General features: G+C 43.4%; 1 protein-coding gene across 2 annotated transcripts in view; it reads right to left on the reverse strand.

Annotated features, from left to right (window-relative positions):
- The window catches only part of prickle1a (prickle homolog 1a), a 25,072-nt gene extending 6,441 nt beyond the window's left edge, over nt 1-18,631 (reverse strand). The window contains exons 1-2 of one of the 2 annotated variants that reach the window (XM_029522123.1): nt 18,343-18,631; nt 1,285-1,488 (exon numbers count right to left, since the gene is read on the reverse strand). In XM_029522123.1, the coding sequence (XP_029377983.1) occupies nt 1,285-1,473 (189 nt within the window). In that variant the 5' untranslated portion in view covers nt 1,474-1,488; nt 18,343-18,631. Of the gene's footprint in view, nt 1-1,284; nt 1,489-18,342 lie in introns of those variants that run through there. The other variant, XM_029522124.1, reaches the window with a different exon arrangement.
- Between the last annotated feature and the right edge of the window lie 2,562 nt (nt 18,632-21,193).

Here is a 21,193-nt window from a genome sequence, read left to right on the forward strand (position 1 = left end):
TCCAAACAGGTCAACAGGTCAAATCAGTTTAAGGTTTGTGTTTTTCCAGTCATATGCTTGTCTCTATAGGGACAGGACAAAGCAGCCTGTCATGGTGGCACTTTGACCCTTCAGGCTGGCCACTGAAAACTAAACTTTATGAGGGAGGGGCTATTACAGCCAGCCAGATAAAGAGGTGGGTTGTGCTTGTCTTGTGTGTTGGGGGAGCTTCCTGCAGCTTTGGCTGTCTAAAGGGGGGCGACAGCAATTTACCCTGACAATCAACCCGACGTTTGCCCCCCACCATAAATTATGCACATTTTCATGCTGCTATTACCCCTCATCCAGCTCCTTAGGGTCTGGGGAACAGTCAGTTATCACCTCGGCCCTATATGTTTCTTCACTGTAATGATGACCCATGATGCACGGCCAATTCAGGGCAATAGCTGCAGTAAAGGCATTACCGTTGAGTTGATGGATGCATTTTCCACACAAAAGGTCCTGCATGTTTTGGCTTTAAGGTTTTCTGTTGCTTTAAACCCATTTCTCTTTACCCATCACCCCCTCATCACTTCCATGTGTGTTTAACAAGGGAAGTGGGATAGAGAGAGAAAAACGGCTAGAAAAGACAGAAATGAGGAGAGAAGAGAAAAACAGACGGTTTGGGAGGGAGCCACATCACACTGGCTGCCCTGCAGACATAACTAACAGTCCTGCCTGTGTTAGCTGAGGAGAGGGCTTGTGAGAAGACGCCCCTTTATTCCTGATCTTGCTAGCAGCAGTGGGCTTGACCGACCAAGTCCTCATCCCAACAGAGAACTTGATAATCACAAACAGACTTTGCCGCACCGCAGTTTGTAAATAAAAACATACACATCCTGCCTGTAAGTGGCTGCCTGGTGAAGCCTGACAAGTCTGCCTCAAACAAAGGGACTAAGCAAAAGTTGGAAGAAATATGCTGTCCCATAAGGTCTGTCATCCAGAGACTGTAGTGGGTATGTTATTCAGCAATGTGCTGAATAGCATTTATCTGGGCCAGGCAAATGGGCTAGAAGGAAGTTAGAATCAGGTTAGAGCTGTTTTTATTCTCTGTCAGGAGGATACACCATTATTCACTGCGGTGATTTGGGGAATTAGTGATTTGTGAACCAATGAAATAGACACCAAAGTTAAAGAGAACAACATAGTCTTCTTTGTATTATGAGTGGGGCCATGCCCAAACTAAGCAGGCTTGTTTAGACTCCGCTCTCGACACCTTCATGAATATCATGAACAGAACAAAGACTTTGAGCAGCTATTGCTCACCTGTTCAGGCCTGAGGCCAGGTGGTACCCAGGCGTATTCCTCCAGTGCGCAGCCAGAGTCGTCATCGGAGGTGGAGCTGCGTTGGAAGCCAGAGGTCAGCTTACTGACTTTCTGCTCCATCATCAAGTCTCGCTGGCGCGCTCCACCCTGGAAGCCAGTCGCCGACACCGCTGCACTTGCCAGGCTCATCAGACTTTCTTTTTACTAGACAGACAATGTAAAAAAAAAAAAAAAAAATGGAAAGATGAGAAGAAAGAAATGGGATTTGGGTTAAGGACAGGAAGCAGAGGGAGGATTTAAGTGGTCAAGAAAATGAAATTTTGGTTAACAAGCCATTACATCAGCCAGCCCCCACATAATGCCATCCTCACCCCATCTAATCTGCTTCTCTCATGTCAGTTCCACTCCACTGATGTTAACCACCAGCTGAATCACACTATCACAGTTTCCTTCATGAGGCCCACACCACCCCCTAAAAGCCCATTATGGTATCTGAGCAAGTTTTTCTTGGTCACAGTTCTGGTGATGAGTCGACTTCATAAAGAAACACATAAATAGAGCTACAGCCTTTCACTACTATTGTGGTAGCAGTTAAACATGGGACCTCTTCATTTGGCTTTGGAGGATATAGAGACCATTAGGAAATTCCCTAAACTTCACGAGGTGACGTCCACTCTCATTATAGTGACAATAACATGCACTTAGCCATTCCTAAACACACACAGTGGAATCGGTGCTGCCTGTATGTGTGCCTGCTCTCAGGCAATGCTGCACAGACCTCGCATTCCTTTCTCAAACTGTAATATAATTTGTCATCGACACAAAAGCAAGAACAGCACCAGATGCTGGCTGTTTCACCTTATCTGTGCAACTTCAGCCTGAATGAGTCATCATTTTAGCCTGCTGCGGTGCTACGTCATACTAAGCCCCAAGAGGGGCCGCCACATGGGATCTGATGCTGGTTTGATCAGTTGAGCCCGAGGTCTGTATAAACACAGGCCTTGCCTTAAGACAGGGCCACCATATGGAGAATGGTCTCTCCCTTCATCTCCCCTTTTTCTTTGGAGTGTTTGTTTTCCAACCTGCTGCAGTGAATGTCTGATCATCCTTTCATCTTTTAGATGGACAGAGTAATGCCAGACAGGTGAAGTAGCTGGATGGGGAAGGTTAGACAGACGGGGAATGGGATGGATGGGGTCGACTGATACTCGGTTGGACACTGACAATGCAACCGAAGAGAAAAAAATAGATCAAAGAATGCCACAGTGTTGACCTACATGTGTGGTGGCTATAATCCTTAATCCACATAGTCCACATATCCGCAGATGTCACTGCACTTGATTGATACAAAAAGCTAAATGCAAAAAAAAAAAAAAAAACAAAACAAAACACAAAAACAAAAAAAACAACGAAACATAATATGCGTAAATGTTCCTGAGCATTAGCCACTGTGGCCAAGGCAATGAAAAACTTTAAAGTGACTCAGTAGCATGTGAAATAGCAATACAAAGTATTGTAAATATTATGTTATTGGTTGTGAAGAAGAATTTTGTTTCGCAGGAGTAGGAATTTGTCTTACAGTTTCACGGTGTGGCGAGTCAGAGGAAATTACACTGAGCTCTCTAAGTTTGTGAAGCTAATCGATTCAAAAGCTTCATTAGTCACTGACCCAATCAAAGAACCACGTCATCTCCCGAGTTCCTGTAAACTGTGCAGGACCAAGCAGACATGGAGATAATTACTGTGTGTCCAGTTGTGGTCATTTCTCAGGGGACAAGAGCTCTAGCTGAGATCAAATGGGAGCCCAGCTATGGTCCAGCAGCCTGGCCCTTACACCACCTCCCCCAAAGCCACCACCCCCTATGGCCAGCAAGGGCAGCGAGGGCGGCTGAGAGACAGCTGAGAAAACCAGACACACTCAAATACAGCCTTTGAACACAGGAGTGACAGTAAAGAGGTCTGGTAATCTGCGCTCTCACCTGGTGAATGATATAAATGCCTGACTGCCTTCGGAGCTGTGCAGTTCCTGTGCACACATGAAGAGACAGTGCACATGTTTATGCTGAAACCCACATGGGGCACGTAAATACAGGTTACTGTAGGCGACAGTACTATAAACACCTCGCCACAATCAGCTGAACACCAGTGTACGATGCTTGTCCTTTGATGACGACTCTTTCTGCCATACTGCCTCCTGCCCTGTCCACAGGGAAGGATAATGATCTACTGGTTATTCATATTAACTCATCTTCCTCAAGGGCAAGTGGGCCCTGTGACCTTGCCAACTGCTGGCATGACCCCATTTAGGCTGATCAGCCAAAGACGATCATAGCCAAGCATGATGGATAGTGGCGACACAGCATCCACTGGCTTTTTTTTTTTTTTTTTTTTTTTTTCGGAATTCGAGACTGCATTGTTCCAAAAAGTGTCAAGTCAGGCGGACTGGCTTATGACAAGTCCCATTAAAACGCCTCTAATGTCCTGAACAATGGTGCCTTTGTGCAGGAATCCACTGAAGGCTTGTTCCATCAAGAGCCTGTTTATCTCCCTTTTTTTCCCCCCTTCCCGAGGATGTGGTCTGTTATCTTCATATACATGACAGCTAAAGCCCTCAAACCCAGATAACCTGTCTTCAGATGAGAGCGCCGAGTGACAAATAAGACACTCTCTTGTTCTAGTCACATCTATTGACTTGCAAATGAGACCAAAATAACCTGCAAAAATGTGGCCTTGTTTGAGAATAGCTAGGGTTTCACATGGGAGATGGCTAACTATAGGCAGGTTCAGTCAGGAGCCAAGAGACTACAACTTCACTGGCTCACATTTTTATCAGGCAGCGGCTCACTCATGCGCTACATTTGTTAAAAAGATATTTGCTTTAACATGTTGGCTAAGTCTGCGTGAGGAGGTCTCACTCAGCCAAACCTGACTCACAGGAATGTCAGGCTTGAACTACAGCCAGGCGCACAAAGTGCAAGATGTGCATGACTCGGTGTTAGGTAAAGCCGCTTTTTATACAACCACATCTGCTCGCATGCTAATTTTGCCTTTGGGTGTCATGCAGCTTGTTTCCTCTGTCTTTGCCCAGAACCCTCCTTTAACATTTTGAATGACAGAAGCACTGAGCCAACTGACTTAACCATGCTCAGACCGACTTGCCAACTCCCTGACTCATCACTTGTGCTGGCTTTAAAGTTTTTCCTCTAACAAGGGACTTATGGTTTGCAAGATTAGTTTTCGTTTTGTTTTTTTTTTTTGTTTTTTTACTCCTCCTAACTGCCCCCATGCCCTGCCCTCCTCTCACACGAGCCAGACCCCTGCAGTCCCCCCTGAATGGTTAACAGCCCTTACTCTTTTGTAAAGGTGCTTGCTAACATGGCTTTGGGAGCTGCAGGCCTGCATATCTGACTGATCTGCCCACAGAGGGCCAGAGGGTGGCGGGGGTGCTATCAGGCTGACATGTATGAAAATGTTAATGTGTCTTTTCCACAAAAGGGAGGGAACTGAAGTCAAGGCAGGTGAAAGAGGGCAGCTCATACACATCCTTGCCTTCAGAGGTTTCCAGTGAATGAAGGTTTCACAGCCTCCCACCAGACTAAAGAATGAATGAAGAGATCTGTCTTAGAAAAAAAAAACAAAAAAAAAAAAAACTGCACAATGACCGTTAGAGAAACTCATATAAGTCTCAGTGTGACAGAAGCTCGCTGAGTGGGTGCAAACTTCATTCTTGATGGAACAAAATAACCAATGATTTGTATTCACCCTCAAGAAAGAACAGTAGATACTCAGCATCATGTGTTAACTACTGTGTAATCGTATTTATCACTTTATGGGACACAAACCTCTCACGGGACCTCATGCTGTGACTGACCAATAAATACACCCTCCAGTGACATTTTAAAACTCACCAACACTCCAACCACAGTCCCACAAAATCCAGACATTGGAGCCTTGCATTAACAACCCTGAGAGAGTGCACAGGAAAAATACACAGCTTCTGGTCTGAATTACTGTCTATATTCCTCTAGGAAGTAGATGATGGACATGAACACAACGCAACACAGTGCTCTCTGTCAGTTTGGACTGGCCCGACATGTTTAGCTTGGCTCCTGCGAGCTCAGAAATGGAGCAGAGGCTCTAGTTGAAGAGAAAAACAAGATTTTGTGCTCCCTGCTTACTTGAGCTTGAACTGAGACAAATTGGTTGAAGAGAAGACATATCTTCTCTTACACAGGAGAAGATGTGTCTTCATATATATGCAGAATATTGCTGTACTGCATGTCCACATTCATCTTCAAATAACGGCCTGCCATGTATCAGCACGTAATAATGATGTTTTGAGACTTTTGAGAAACACGTTTCTTATTGCTGCCCAGGTCATATTTGTTAGGAAAAAAAAAGGAAAATAAAAGTGGTAAACCAGTGTTTAAGGTTAACCTGCAACTGAAAGATCCAGTAAATAAACTGAGCATCATGAAATGAAAACACACACACACACACACACACACAGGAAAAACATAACAGGTTTAAATGACAAAAATCAAACAAGTAGGTTGGGAGAGGAGCTTGGTTTGGCTCAGTGTCCAGGTGCTGCACTGCTGGAGCTTGGTGGCTGGGGGAGTGTTTTTTCAAGACCAAATGGATGGGAGTGACAGCCACAGAGGTCTGCAACAGGGAGACCACCTGCATGCGCTGGCCAGACTGAACACCCACATGTACCGCTGTCACATAGCAGACATCAAACACATTTACATCCCAGTGGATTCTCTTTCCAGTGTTGGAGACCACTGACAGCCTTTTGTGCCACCTTAAAGGCAGACTTCCATTGATACAGTATGAGCTGCACAGATCTCCTACCTCTAGGCTATTAAATGCGTCATGTCTTGTAAATCACGCAGTTCTGTGATCAATAATTACACCAACCTCCCATGAAAAATGAAAAATATTGTAGTCACCTAACTCACCCTTTCAATTTAGTAACCTGATTACATCATCTTCAGTCATTTCCCTGTTGGTCTTACCTCAGTGTAGGCCAACTCTCCTGAGCTGAGCAGGAAAAAGGATCCTATTATCTCAAAATCTGGTCCTAGATTCCTCTTCACCTGCTTTGCTGCATATCTAGGCAAGATCCTCAGAGCTCCAATTCCAGGACAGGAGCAGTCAGCCTTCTCTACCAGAGCTGGCAGCACAGTAACAGTCCATTATCAGAGCTGACACTGTAAGGAGTCAGGGAGATGCCTGTCTGAGTGCGTGGGAGAGAGTGTTTGAGAGGGGTGTGTGCGCGTGCATGTACATGGAGGAGCTCAACCAGATGGTCATCCCTCCCTTGTCTCTTTCTCCAGCCCTTCCTCCTCCTCCACCTCTCTCCCTAACCCAACCCTCTTAACCTCAGCCCAACCCCTTCACCTCCGAGCAGCCAGTCATGGCAGCTCGGAGGCAGCATGAGCAAGGCGTCTCTCCTCCACCAACCCTCCCCTCATACTTCAAACACATGCTTCCAAATGAGAACCACCGGTGGAGCTCCGGCTCACAGGAACTGTGCTTTTAAGTTGCAGAGCAGTGATGGCAGAGCTCGTTCTACCACACTGACCGCCCCGCATCCACAACAGCTTTTCACATGACATTCTCCTTTCTCCTTCCTTATCAAGGGCTCAGACATGTGGAGAAGGTGGTGAGCGTCACAGCCAGGCTCTGGTTTATCTGGTGCTTCTTTGTTGTGCCCTAAAATGACAGTAAGTTACAGAGGGCTCTTTGCTGACCACAACTTTATGATTACAGAATGATTGTTGGCTTGAGTGAACATAAGATGCTTCAGCTATCCCGTTTCCTACCATCTACCACGTCCTAGCTTAGCCTCACATAACCCTTCTTTGACAAATGAACATGAAGTCAGCAAATCTAAATGAGACTAACTATAATATCTTTGGCATGTTAATCACACAAGTCCTATGCAGAAACCACAACTGCGTTATTAGCAGCTTAACATTGTCCAAATGAGGGCTGAAAATGTCCAACATCGTACAGCTCAACTCGAATTCATGCAAAATGTGAACATGTGAGGTCATTCTGAGATTCTCTCACGCACTCATTTTCTACCACTTATCCGGCCGCACTGAGATGTGAGGTTTAATAAAATAAGTTGGTGCAAACGCCACAAAAACATGATATTCAGTTTAGAGCTTTAAATTGCGAGTTTGTTGCCTAATTACCCAACAATATCTTTCTTTTTTAACATATTTTCAACAAAGCTAATTTCAGATTATATCAGGCTTTCTCCTCTGCCTTTATTATTTAATTGCAGACATGCCGTATACAACCCCAATCAACATCTCAGCCCATCCACTGAAACTCCCTGGGCAGGACAGGGTTGACCTCTGCCTCTCCTTCACCTCAGCAGGAATGTCAGAACGTGCTTCCCTTCCTGTTGCCTCAGAAAACAAAAGTGACCGGCTCAGGTCAAACCCTGGACAGTTGCACCTTATGCATTATTTCCCAGTTGTTTGGTTGAAGAGTTAGAGTGTTACTTTCCCTCAAAAGGACGAGTTTTACAGCGTCCGCAATTGTGCCTTAGGTAACTTTCAACTTTATCCTTTTCTGTGTGAGGTTTTGTCATGGCACTTTAGCATAGTTAAAGACTGTGAAACAAAGCAGTAGAACGTTTTTACTAGCAAGCAAGGTATCCATTAAACTCTTTAAATTGCTTTCTTTATAAACATTTTAGCAGCTGTGTTAATTTTGTGGCAATGACGTCAGGATGTAATTCTGTGAACTTGAGCACATGCATGAAACATTTATGCTGTGGGTTTTTTCAGTTCGGGGTCACAGGGTCAACGTCATTCTGTAGAGCACGAAAATATATAGATTGATAAATGTATCTTCAAATTGTTATAAAAAGGGGGCAAACACTGTCAGCTTTTGGACTATTTTAATGGAAAAAAAAAAAAACTAAACAAAAAAACTAAACAGGGTCCCTCATTCGTAGTTCATCCTACTTTTATCTTTTGAGCTTTTATCATAATAGTGCGACTTTTATTCACACTTTCATTCTATTATGTGCTGAAATATCACATCATGGGTGGTGTATGGTGGCAGTCATAGGCCTGTAGATGCTCCCTTTAGTCAAAAGGAAACCAATCCAGTTTTATCCAAAAGAAACTAATATGAGTGACCATGAATGAAAATGAGAGCCATTGTGCGTTAGCCTCTGCATGTTGCATGTACTCTAGGTGTGTGTGGGTGTGCGGACAAAGCCATTGTAGCATTCAAGGGCAGGGAGGAGAGTTACCCTTTCACAGCAAAGCTCAGGCCTTTGTGCTGGCCTAAAAGACTCAGCACCCTGCTCCATTAGCAAGTCTTAGAGGGGAGGGACAACACAGCATCCTGCCTTTGGGAAGGGTGGAGGAGGAGGAGGGGTGACATTAATGAAATGCAAAGCTGCGATGGTAAAGTAATTTGAACAAAACTTGCAGACTTTACTTGGCAACACCAGTATATGTAAACAGAATTGTTCCAAGTATCCTCAAAATGTAGGTGTCAGTGGTTTATTGCATTTTGACACATGTGAGGCTTAAATGAAAGTCCATTCTGTAGAAAGACATAGAAAGAGCTTTATAAGTTCTACGGACTTCAAATGTGAAGTTCATTCGAGTAAAAACATCCGGATCATCATTGTGTGTTTGTATGCCTATAATTAGAAGTAACTAGAAGTAACTTTAAAGTTTAAGGTTCACCTTAGATCGTTGAATATTATAAAGATGGACATCCCTGACACTTGACCTCGGGGAGCACCGATGACCCATAAATCTATTGCCCCAGGGTTTTACAGCCCATTCCCCTGTCATAGCAACAACGACCTGAACAGCACCTCACACCTGGTCTGCAGCTTCTCACTGCTGTGAAAAAAAAAAAAAAAAAAAAAAAAAACAACAACAAAAAAAAAAAAAGAAACACCTTGTGCTAGCAGCGAAGTCGTCCGGGACCAGCGTGCCCTGACAATGACAGGATAAGGATGACGATCATCAGAACTAACACTCCAAGGATAAAGCAGCATTCTTCTCTGGTCCAAACATGTCCTTGAGGAAAGGGACCCATAAAACAGAGCAGCCGATGGAAGCTGAATGCGATGTATATCTCACAGTGACGATGTCATCCCCAGTGTGTTTGCACGAGCCAAATTTCTGCCCCTGAGACATGTCATAAATTGGGGTGCCAAAGGTGCAGAGGGAAGGTCAGTCTCTAACTCGCCGTCATTGATGACCATTGTTGAGAATAGCTCTCACTGGAGTGTGAGCATCCTTATAAAAAGTAGGCATTTTCAAGGTTTAAATGACTCGCCAATGGGTATTATCAGGACACAGGCACAACAAAGGCCTCAGTTATAAAGGCCAATAAAAGCCTATCACTCTACTGTAACAACAATCCTTTTTACGCCTTGAAAGAGGGAGGAAAAGGTCAACTGGTGGAGCAGTCAGTGCATTGATATTGACTTAGCTAGATTGGTGCTGACAAACTCAGGTCAGACTGTGGGCTTGTCAGCCCTATAACCCTCACATAACCCCCTTTTTTACTGTTTCACTGCAACACGTTGGAGGCAGCTGAGGCCAAAGTTTAGATCAGAGATTAGTTTCAGACAAGAGATGTTTGTAAAAAAAAAAAAAAAAAAAAAAAAAGTCTACTCACTTGACCTTTGACCTTCCTAAAAATCATCACATTTTTCATGGCCACGCAATAGGAAGATGAACACCACTCGGGATTAATTGGGCTAAACTGGTAACAGGATATGGCTCCCATTGAACTTTTCAATTCTTACTCTAAATTTTAATTTCAAATTTTCAAGAAAAGCAAATAAATGCTCAATTCCCAAGTTGATGGACCGATCATCTGGGTGTAATTGGTATGTAACGTTATTGTTATAAAACCAGCACAATTTTCAATTTGAATGGTCCCAATTTCATGCAAGCTTGACAACCTATTACACATATGAATGCTTTATTTGATTTGCTCTTATCCCGCTGTTGTGGTTGTATTGTAACACAAGATAAATGTCCAGTTTCCTTCAACGTAACGAAACTGGTGTCAACATGCTGGTACTTCCCTCTCTTTATCATAAGCACACTGCTCTCTAACTGCTTTTCCAAACATTGCAGAGATGTACGATCCAGACGGGCCATATTTCACCCTCAATTTGACACCCTCTCACCTAGTTGTAAAAGCAGGACCTCATTGGGAACAATGGAAATTTGAGGGACAGAGCTCCCGGGGCTGTTAAAGGGAGGAAGCCCCTTTATTTGAGGACACTATAACTCAACAAAAGCCTGTGGCTGTCTGCACACAGAGTGGGCCGAGGATGAATGGGCTGCACTAACACTACACACTTGCACTGTCAAAAGCACAGGATCAGCAAAGGCAACGGCCTGACATGTGTGGTCTCCATTGACAAACTGGAATGAATATAGACATGCAATTACCAAACAACCGTATGAACAACTTAAGCCAATGACCTTCTTTGTTTTCACCATCATTTTTTTAACTTCTTAAATAAAACGTCAACATTTTCGCCATGAGCAGAAAACTGTCGAGTTTTCCACATCTTAATTTTCCGTGAAACGTGAGAAGGTTTTATCACTTTTATTGAAACAGCACCTTGTCACTCACTCCAGGTTCAACACTGGCAACTTTTCAGACTTCATAGAATTTTTACCTCATGACCTCACACTTTGAGTCGCCCTGACTTACCACACTACTTAAACCTCACACGTCACACACATCTGGGTTTTTCTCCTCAAAGTTCAACAGTATATCCTTCATATGGCAAGAAAACTATTTCCTGTGTGTTTCCAGCCCCGGGCACAAATGGACATCTGAACGAGCCCGCCGTAACAAAACAGGCGAGTGCTATGAGCACGTCTTTGCAGAAGAAACGGATGCAATCTTAAAAAAAAAAAAAAAAACAAGAAGAAGAAGTTGGCAAATTCCCACACGTGGAAGCATTTTCCTGAGCCGCACGGCTTCAAAAGGCAAACCATGGAATCCAACAATACTCTAAAACAGTTAAGAGCTGCGCAGTCAGGATCCCACTAATGATTAACATTCCTGGAGAAACACTCCGTTACAGTCTTTTTAGAGCACTCTAATTAAACACATGCTCCAATGCCACAGCACAGAGGGAACTCTTGACGACTGAGAGCCGGGATGCTTCTCTCCAGCTCTGCTTAATTGGACACAATTTAAGTCATTAAGGTGGTAGTAAAAATGGCAGAAAGAGCTGAGGAGAGGCCCAGTGATCTCCCCTGTAAGGCTCCCTGTTGCTCTGATGCTGTTGACCCTTTCACCTCCTCATGTGACTCACAATCAAATGTACAGGGAAAAAAAATAAAAAGCTTAGACTTGCTTTCATGGTGAGATGCTCCACTAGACGTTTAATCCCAGCGGAAGATTTGTTTGAGACTGAGATGTTCGTCTATTCACATTTCTGAAAAGAACAAAGATTTTATGTGTCTCTGGAGGCCCTGCATCTTGGGAGGTGAGCTTATATCGGATTGTCTGTGCATCTGCTTACCACACTGAATTGCTTTCCAAACATCCTTTATATCTCTGACATACTGTATACTTCGATACTTTGATATATTGTCTGCACATGAGTTTCTGTAATGTAATCTTTTTGCGGTTGTGAATGTGGCTGGATGGGATTGTAGCATGGATCAGGTGACAAGTGAAGTGATAATCTTATTGTAGCACCTTCAAGACGTTTGCTGGTTTAGATCTTTAAAAGTCTGGTAAGAGAAACTGTTTCCAAGACACAAAACAATAACTGAATAAACTGTTAAAAATGGCTGCCAATGTGCATTGACCTCTCAGTGCACTGTGTAATGTGTGCGTTGACTACAAGATAAGAACAGATGTTGGAATAAAAAATTCCAGTACCAGTCCATGATGTGCTAACCCTCACCCCAAGCCAAGGACTGCTGGGGCATGACTCTTACAGACCAAGCTCTAAACAGTAATGTGAAGCTATTTTGATTTTGTTTGAGATGCAAGTTGGACAATAGGTGGAGGACAAAAGCCTGTCTGTGGTGGACTAAGATAGGTGTGTGAGTGGAGATATGTGATGTGTGTACAGTATTCAGGTCGACTGAATTCCAATCTGAAGCCCTCTTGAGGCCTCAGCCAGTCTAGCAGCTACACAGGTCAGACATAAGGTCATTGGTGTCTGGGATCTGCGCGTGAGTGTGTGTGTGTGTGTGTGTGTGTGTGTGTGTGTGTGTGTGTGTAACAACATGTATGTGGAATGGAGAAAAAGCACAGAGCTGGCCGCCTTATCACTCTCCCACGTTAAGGACAGCAGTCCTCCAGGGCAACATTTATTCTTAGAAAGCCCACATATAATATGTCTGTTTTGGTCAGTGTCAGTGTGTTATTTCTGGAGCTGCTAATACTGAGCTCACTTCTGACACCGAAGCATTCTCAGCCAGCATAAAGGAACATGTGACAGAGTGGGGATACACACTGCGTGGGTTCTGAAAAATAATAATCCTTCTCGCAAAATCTGAGCTCCCTTTAAAGTTTTTTACTCCTTTTCAACCTCATAAAACATTCTGGTCAAGTGTGTGTGTGTGTTTTTCCTACGGACGGGACGCATGCACAGATGTGCACATCTGGTGAGCCACTGCTCTTGTTTTCTTTGGGAGCCCAGCCCCTAACAGGAAGACAGTGTGAGCATAGCAAACAAAAGCGCGGCTCTTTGAACTGGCCTCTCACCAGGAGCTGCCGTCGGGTTGTTGGGGCCAAACGAAGTGTTTCTGCGTCAGCTCAGTGGGCCCTTTGTGAGCCTCAGGCTGCTGCTCTGCAAGACATGTCCTCAGTTGGCCTTTGTCAATATTGACCCATTTATATGTTATACGACAGCATCTACTTTTCCTGTGATGTTTACTTCTAACTGATAATTATACCTTTCCTCTGTGTGAAGAGGTGAATGATAGCATATCTTCCCTGATATACAACTTAATAATAGCGCAGAGAATTTGAGAGCTGAGCGAGAGTGGAGGTGGGAGGACATATTATATAGTCAGCTGACTTCAGTGTTTCAAAACTATGTCACAGAGAAATGCAATTAAAATAGCTTTTGAATAAAATGTTGAAGTTAAAAAAAACAAGAGACAGATCAGTGGTTTCAGTGTGGCTAACCTTATCTCTCCTGTCTATCTCTTCATGCAGATCCCTGGTTATACGTCATTATTGTTTTATTGTCTTTGACAATAGTCACATGATACAAATAGGTTTGTATTTTGTAATGTTTTTGGTTTCAATACTAATTTAAAAGAAATGTCTCTTATAACAATGCATATCCCTCGCCTTGCACCACTTTATAGTTTGCTGTTTTATGCTCGTTTTAGCTTAAATCACGTGTAACCCTCAATGTACTTCTACTCATAACAGATCCAGACTTGATTTGAGCCTTATTAAAAGCAGACTCTTGTCAAATATCCGATGGCCAAAAATATGAAAGCACCTCCACCTCAGAATTAGTTGTTGATTAGGAAATAAATGTTTACACACGGAAAATAATTATGTCAATGTGCAACATCTGCGGAGGAAAACCAATGCAATTAACATACTAAAGTGGGACAGGGGGGTCTGATCATCATCATGAATAAAATACTGCGTATTAATATTTTATATTGAAACGTTGCTTTGTATTTCTTAAGTTGCTATGATTCAATCCAGAATTTTGAGATGTTGGAGTCGGTTGTATGAATAAATGTCTTTCCAAATTGAATTTATTGATCCAATAAAATATGACTCAAAGGGAAAGAGAAAATGCTTTGAGGAGCAATATTCTATGAAAACCTTTCCTCCAATTAGTAACTGCGACCTTTCTAATGAGTCTCAGGAAATACCTTTGTTGTTCGTACAAAAATCCCTTGCCCAGCAGACTCCATTTTTAAACCTCGTTGACCTTTCTCATATCATCCACGCTCACTGACTCCACCCCTGTGACAATGCCAACAAGGCTAGAGGAACAAGAGGCACAGGAAGAGTAGGGAGGGGTGGTGGGGTGGGGTGTTTTGCATATTTCCAGCCAGGGGACCGGAAAGCTTTAGCTGAATCCCCTGTTGTGTGCTGGGGAAATGAGCTGGGCTTTTTAATGACTATCTCAGGATAATATGTTTTCTTTTGCTTCTTGCCCAGTGATGCTGGGATTGTTTGGATGGATCCCCATTGAGGTGAAGGACAGAGGGACAAACATGGCCTCCTGCAGGCATCTGTGCTTGTGTCAGGTTGGGTCAGAACAACTTTCCAGCAACCCCGTCGCTGACATTTGGCATCTTTAGATCTGTTATTCCCCTTTATCAAAGACAGACATGATGATAACAAGCCAGCTTTGTAGCGCTGCACCATGGTTATTACCTAGCGTTCCCTTAGAGCTGAGCATCGTGCCTATACATGGCGGCGATAATGAAACATGTGTGTCGAGTGTGGCTTTCATCATCGTGGTGGTCTGATGGTTGGTCCCGCAATTATGCTGTGTGGTTACCAGAGTTCTGCTGGGGCACTGAACTCCAGTGTGTGAGCCAAACCCGTTTTCCTCTAACATCATCCTGCAGCTCCTAATAAACAGAGTTATGCCTGGAGGCGCTAAATCACTAACTACCTTTAATCACTTTAGAATAATGCTTAGCATGTGCATCCAATGTGTGCCACCGCTTCAGGCGGAGCCCTCTGATTCTGGTGTGCAAGTATCAGGCGGGGAACTTTACCCGGTGAATGCAAAGTCATATTCTTACCCACAGACAGCAACTTCCACAGTGGTTATCCCGATCTATTAACCACAGCGTGACGGTGCCCTGAATTTGACCATCCAGGCCATCGGCCATTCAGCCAGCGGCCCAGTGCCCACAGATTCTGGGACCACCGGCGTTCAAACAAGCCATATTTCATCCAGCCTCTTGCCAGCCTACCACAAACAGTTTACAGTCAACGGGCTCTGCTCTCTGGAGTTTGTCTATGGCAACCCGACTCCACGCCACAACTCTCCATCCAGAGCCATGAAAGACTGGCCTCCTCTGACAGCTCCTCACAACACACGGCCCTGTGCCGCTCTGCTTTTAGCCCTGCTGCGGTGAGCTGGACCACGTCTGGGGATAAAAGGCTGCCAAAGTGTTTGGCTTGCAGGCGATTTACACGGACGCAAGGGTGATTCATTCTAGCTTTGCACAAACAGGCCTCTGTGTACATTTCACTGGTACCGGGCTGTAAACTTATACAGACGGGCACTGGGACTTACGTTCTGCTCATTCACACTCAGCTGGTTGACTGCCACACATGCATGCACTCTCCAACACCTACAGATACACACACACACTGGTGAATACTTCATCTCTGTCCATTTCATACAGAAACACACACATACATACACACACACACACACACACACCACAACATGCTCCTCTGTTTATGTCTGAGACTGGCTTCATGTCTCTGATTTGTCTCCACCTCCTCCGCTCTTGCTGGCCACTAAGTTTGCTAATATTGTAGTTAGCTGCTCCAGTTGAAAGCTGCATTATGAGGTGCTCATAAAAAAAGCAGGACTGTGCTTATCTGCTGCCCAAACCTAAATGCTCTGGTTTTTAACTTTGCACTCTGGCACCAAAATAAACCATTAACATAATCCATTTACTAAACAAGTACTTGTAAACATCAAGTTGGCTTAGGAGGATCACAACTGTTTCCATTGCTGTGTCCAAGAAAAATTGTGATAAGGCCAGCTATTGTACTCTCCTCTCACATTCACAGGCTGAATCTAGGGCAAGTTTTTTTTTTTTTTTTTTCAAATAGTTTGATTCTATTAATGGCACCTTTGATTCACCTCAAGGCGTTGGAAATGAGACTTTGAGTGAGAACTGGCACAATGTGACACATGGAGCTGCTCAAAAAAACAAAAAAAAAAAACCAAAACAAAAAACAGACCACTTGTAAATCATTTTTCTATAAATATCTTCATCATGGAGAATTCATCATCTACAGAAGCTCAATCACATCTCTCCCAACACTAACGCCTCCCCCACTAGGTCATCTAAACATTGAATAAATGCAGCTGTGAATTATGAGAGCCATCAAATAGCACTTACAGTGAATTTATGTATATCGTTCATCACAAACTACATGGCAAATGGAAACAAGCTTTAGATGTCGGACTGCCTGCCCTCATGTAACCACAGGCCTCAAAGACACCAACCTATGGCTGCATAAATCAGTGCAGAAGCTTGAAATGTGCAGCTGAACTTCTCTACATGAGACCACAAAATGATTTATCGGTTTATTTATCCTAAATTCTACACTTTCTGGGATGAAAATTTAAAGTAGCTCAAGTCGTAAATGCAACGCCACTGGTGACTTTCGGTGACTGCTGGGCAGTGAAGCTGTCTACCTTCCTTCCGGCCACTAGGTGACACCACCACCTTGGTTCTGGTCTGAACTGTGATCTCATTCCTGTATCTCTGCACTGCCCAGTACTCGTGCTCATTCTGTTCAGGGTATCTGTTCCTTCACCAGACCAAGGGTGCACATAGTGTGAAAATGCAATCATATAGATGTGTGGGATCGTGTTTGAAATGAGCTTTTGGAACTTTTTAAGCAGTATCTATTTTGAGATTGAGCACCATTGATGTTGGGCAGAAACTCCACTTGATCTTCCACCTTTGTTATAATTACCTTTTATTAAACGTACTTCCAATCCTAACCATTTCCACAAACTAGACATTTAATGTGTCTAAATATAGTGACACTTCCTGGATCTGTTACACTTGCTGAGCTAGCAGGTACCAAACTGAACGGTCCCAGGATCAGCAGTGCTCTGCCTTTGTCAGCTGCAGCCACAGTGACAGATTTCAGGCCCATCTGACTCTGCTGAGCCAAGTGGGTCTGTCATCCTGTCAGCCCCCGAGATCCAGCACAGGACTTGGCTTGCGGGGATGTTTACTGTACTCTGTTGAGATCAAAATATTATTTTGACAGCCTTAGTTAAATATAACAGTGGCTGTTTCTCCTGTGCCTCTCATGTTTAACACAGCTGAGAATGGACATATTTGAAACGTGAGGGTGTGTCATTGTTCTCCACAGGAAACACTATATGACAGGTTTAGCTGTGCAATATGTCCAGAAGGAGCGATGCAGCCCCCAAAGTTCTTTTTATTTCATAGAGATCTGCAGTGAATGGGCATTTTCAAATAGGTGCAGAAGCAATTTCCAAGGCTCCGGTCTGACTCCATGATGTTCTCAAAACAGGTTATTTCAGTGAAAAACTGAAAGATGAACTCATTTACTTAAAAAAAAAAAAAAAAATTAAGTCAAATTTTAAGATTTTATGACATTTATATTTATATCCTGATCATCACCAAGTAGTTCTAAGATTTAACCTATCAAGGTTAGAAATGGAGAAAGTGAGAGTGAGTGAGTGAGTGTGTGTGTGTGAGAGAGAGCACAGTCTGTCTCACTCAGCACACACTCCTGACAGCTATAGTGGAGCCCTGCAGTGGCGGGACAGGCAGCGGTCACAGGGCGGCCGGACCAGTTGTCACCAAAGTGACAGGCGACAGCTGAGTCCATACATCTGGAGGCCCCGGGGAATCCACGCTTCCACGCGTCTTTTCCAGCTTTCTTCGTCGTCAGAGAAACGAACTCAAGGGGGAAAGTGAGACGCGTCTCTGCTGCGTAAAAGCGCAGACCAGCACTGGGAGATGATGAACTTGGCCAGTTTGGCGGCTGACAGAAGTAGTTTGTCAGTATCTGTTCAACTGCAGGAGGTTATATGGGTTGTTTTCTCGCTGTGTTTACTTAAAGGTGCTGTTTGTTGTTCTTATCAAAGCGCAAAACTGACATGGAGCTCAACGCATTTTTTTTTTTTGCTTCATCGCTGCGTAAATTGAGTTTATTTCATTGTTTAAACTTGAAGATAAACTTCACCATCAAATTCATACATTTGCCAATTTTGAAAACCCGAGATAGTCAAATAATGTCCTACCACATCCAATGATTAGGAGAGGGGAAAAAAAAACTCACCCCAAAAGCGCTCAGTCGCAGTAAAACAGATATCCAGAACCAATATTCCCCAAGTGAGAAAAGCGATTCACGGTGCGTCTCATTGGCATCCGATGAAAAGTCCAGAGAGGGCGCACCGCTGGGCCACCAAGCCTGGACCCTGTGCTCAGAGATAAGCCTAAAGCCCGGAGCCTTCAGCCGGGGCTGCACGCAGCAGAGAGGAGCAACCGAAGGAGTCTGGTCCGTCCGCAGCCGCTGTCACCACGTCCAAGTCCTGTCAGCGGTGAGAGCTGCGCTGTGGAGCTCCTCTCTGCGGCCGCGGTGAGATCACATTAGCGGTGCGCTCTGCCTATTGGCTGCAGCCAGGGGCCCCCACCAATCCTGGAGAGACGGAGCAACCTGGAGTCCAGCAGATAGACGCTCCTCAGAGGTTAACTCCTGCTGCAGCTGCAAAGGACCCTTTAAGGAGAACACAAGTCAGGAACCAAAAGGTTTTGGCAACGTTGGATGTTGTTTTGTGAAAGGATTTATTAAACGTGTAACAAATGTTTGCAAAGGTTGTCAAAGGTTGTCTGGTTTAAACTGTAAGAAAAACTAAACTTAAAAGTGAATAGATGTGAAACTATGACATCGATAGAAAAACAATGAGGCAGTGTTTAATTTACAGTAGCATCTTGCAAAACGCCAAATAAAGCCCAACTGTCAACTTTATTGTTTAAAGAATCACATTTCATTCCAGGAAAGAGCTTTACTGTAGTTTAAACATTTAAAAACTGTAATACAAAAAGGAATAGAATAGAGTCAAAACACACACATGTGAAAAGGGCAAGTTTTCCTGATGCGAAATTAGACATTACTGTTACATTCCCACAACGTTCTGGGAAGGTTTGCGGACTTTTATTTGAAAGTTTCATTGTAGCGTTTATTCAACATTACAACAAAGCAAACATCACCGTTACGGTATATTCACACAACGTTCTGGGAAGGTTAGTGGAACGTCCCAGCATGGTTATTGTTGTTCTTTATGTTCTCCCACACAGACTGTAACACGACCCCCATTTACAGTGGACCATGAAAAGTAAGTCTATATGCATACACTGAAAAGACGCTATTGCCATGCTGTCCATTGAGTTAGGCAAAATGCAGCGGGACCATCAAAGCTTTGAAAAGAAGGGCCACCACCCATGAATCCGAGTATGGGCAGAATACAATAGAAATCACTGAGTTTTTGCTGCATTCCAAGTCATCCGACTTTTTGTGAAATTGTTTTTCTTGCACTGATTGTATAAAAACATTTTCACATCTGTGGTGCAAATGGTCTCGATCACTGGCAGCCTCTACTCAGCTGACATTTTTGACTGGTGGACCTTTAAAGAGCCCTCCGCCCTGCTGTGACCAAGATAAGGCCTTTCCATGACATCTAGAGTGACACACTGCACCCAAACAACTGTAGCCAAAGCTGGATCATTTGTACTATTTGAAATTAGGCTCTTAAAACAACTTTGAAATTGCACCTCCTTTCTAAAACACAACCTTTAGACTGCTGAAACATGAAACGTGAATGTGACAAAGGCATCGCAAAGTGCATCCTTTGACCTTTACGGCTCGCTCTTTCACTGGAATCAGATGCTCCGTCTTCGACCGGCCGTCCGACTGCGCGAATGCATCTTAAGTAAGAACAGGTTTACCAAGCTCCAACCTGTCAGTCATTCTCTACGCAGAGTTGGCATCGAGACTGAATGTTACATTGCGCAAGATGCTCTAAGCTTTTGTTTGGTATAACACACACACGCACACTGCAACCACTCACTGTGTTATCTTCTTTTGCGCATGTAAAAATCGTTAGCAGAATTCATGCTTATTTAAATGAGGTATCACTTGAATAACATTAAAAGTTCTCTCTGTATTGTCCTCATTTGTGATGTGCCTCAATTTGAAATCAGAGCGAAGAGGTTTAGATGTTATTTATGGAGATTTGTCCTATTTCTGGTCTGTATTTTCCTGTGTCATACATCAAAACTGCGCAGAGATAAGGCAGAAGTAGGTTTAAAAAAATAAAAAAGGCCAAAAATGAAGCCAGGCTAATATAATCTTGAGAGTAGGAACCATCCATCGATTCACTTCTGAGGGGAGGAATGGAGTGATGGACTGTCTTTGTCAGTTCCCTGTAACACAACACTTAAGATCATGTTCTGTTTTTTTTTTGCGATGATTGTTTTCAGGAGCCTTTTTGCTGTTGACCAAAATGCTTAACAGGCTGGACCTGAACGTCAAAACCTTCCTTGATCACTTATCTTGTCTTTCCTCAGAGTTTATCTCCAGCTTATCTAATGGGATATTTATGGTGGTATCGTAAAAAAAAACAAAACAAAAAAAAAAAACACTGAAAGCATCAGCATCACTGAAAGACGCTCAGCATACTTTCCAACATATCTCATGTAGTGGTGAATGTAATATTTTCGCTTTTGGATCTAATAAAATAGCAACTTGATTCTGATTGCTGTGATCAGATATAATCTTGGTCAATTGTTGAGCATTAACTGATCATCAAACTGCAGCTGTTTATGAATGTGTCTCATTCACTGTTTGCACATGTAAAGGTGCAGTAACTATTTGTCTCTCTTTGTTGCTCCTGTATCTCTGTATGTCCTTCAGTGGAAGCACTGGTCTATAAATTACTTTAGAATCAGAAAACACAAAAAAAAAAAAAACAAACAAACAACAACTGATGAATTCTCCAAGTCACACCACCAACTTGGAGTCACAGTTTTATAAGCTTATGGGAATTTGACATTCAGTTTCAGTCCATCTAATGTATATATTATACTCACCAAGTGTAAAGGTTTTACCACTGGACCTATTTGATATTCGG

Source organism: Echeneis naucrates, chromosome 16, assembly GCF_900963305.1.
Source record: "Echeneis naucrates chromosome 16, fEcheNa1.1, whole genome shotgun sequence".
NCBI lineage: Eukaryota > Metazoa > Chordata > Actinopteri > Carangiformes > Echeneidae > Echeneis > Echeneis naucrates.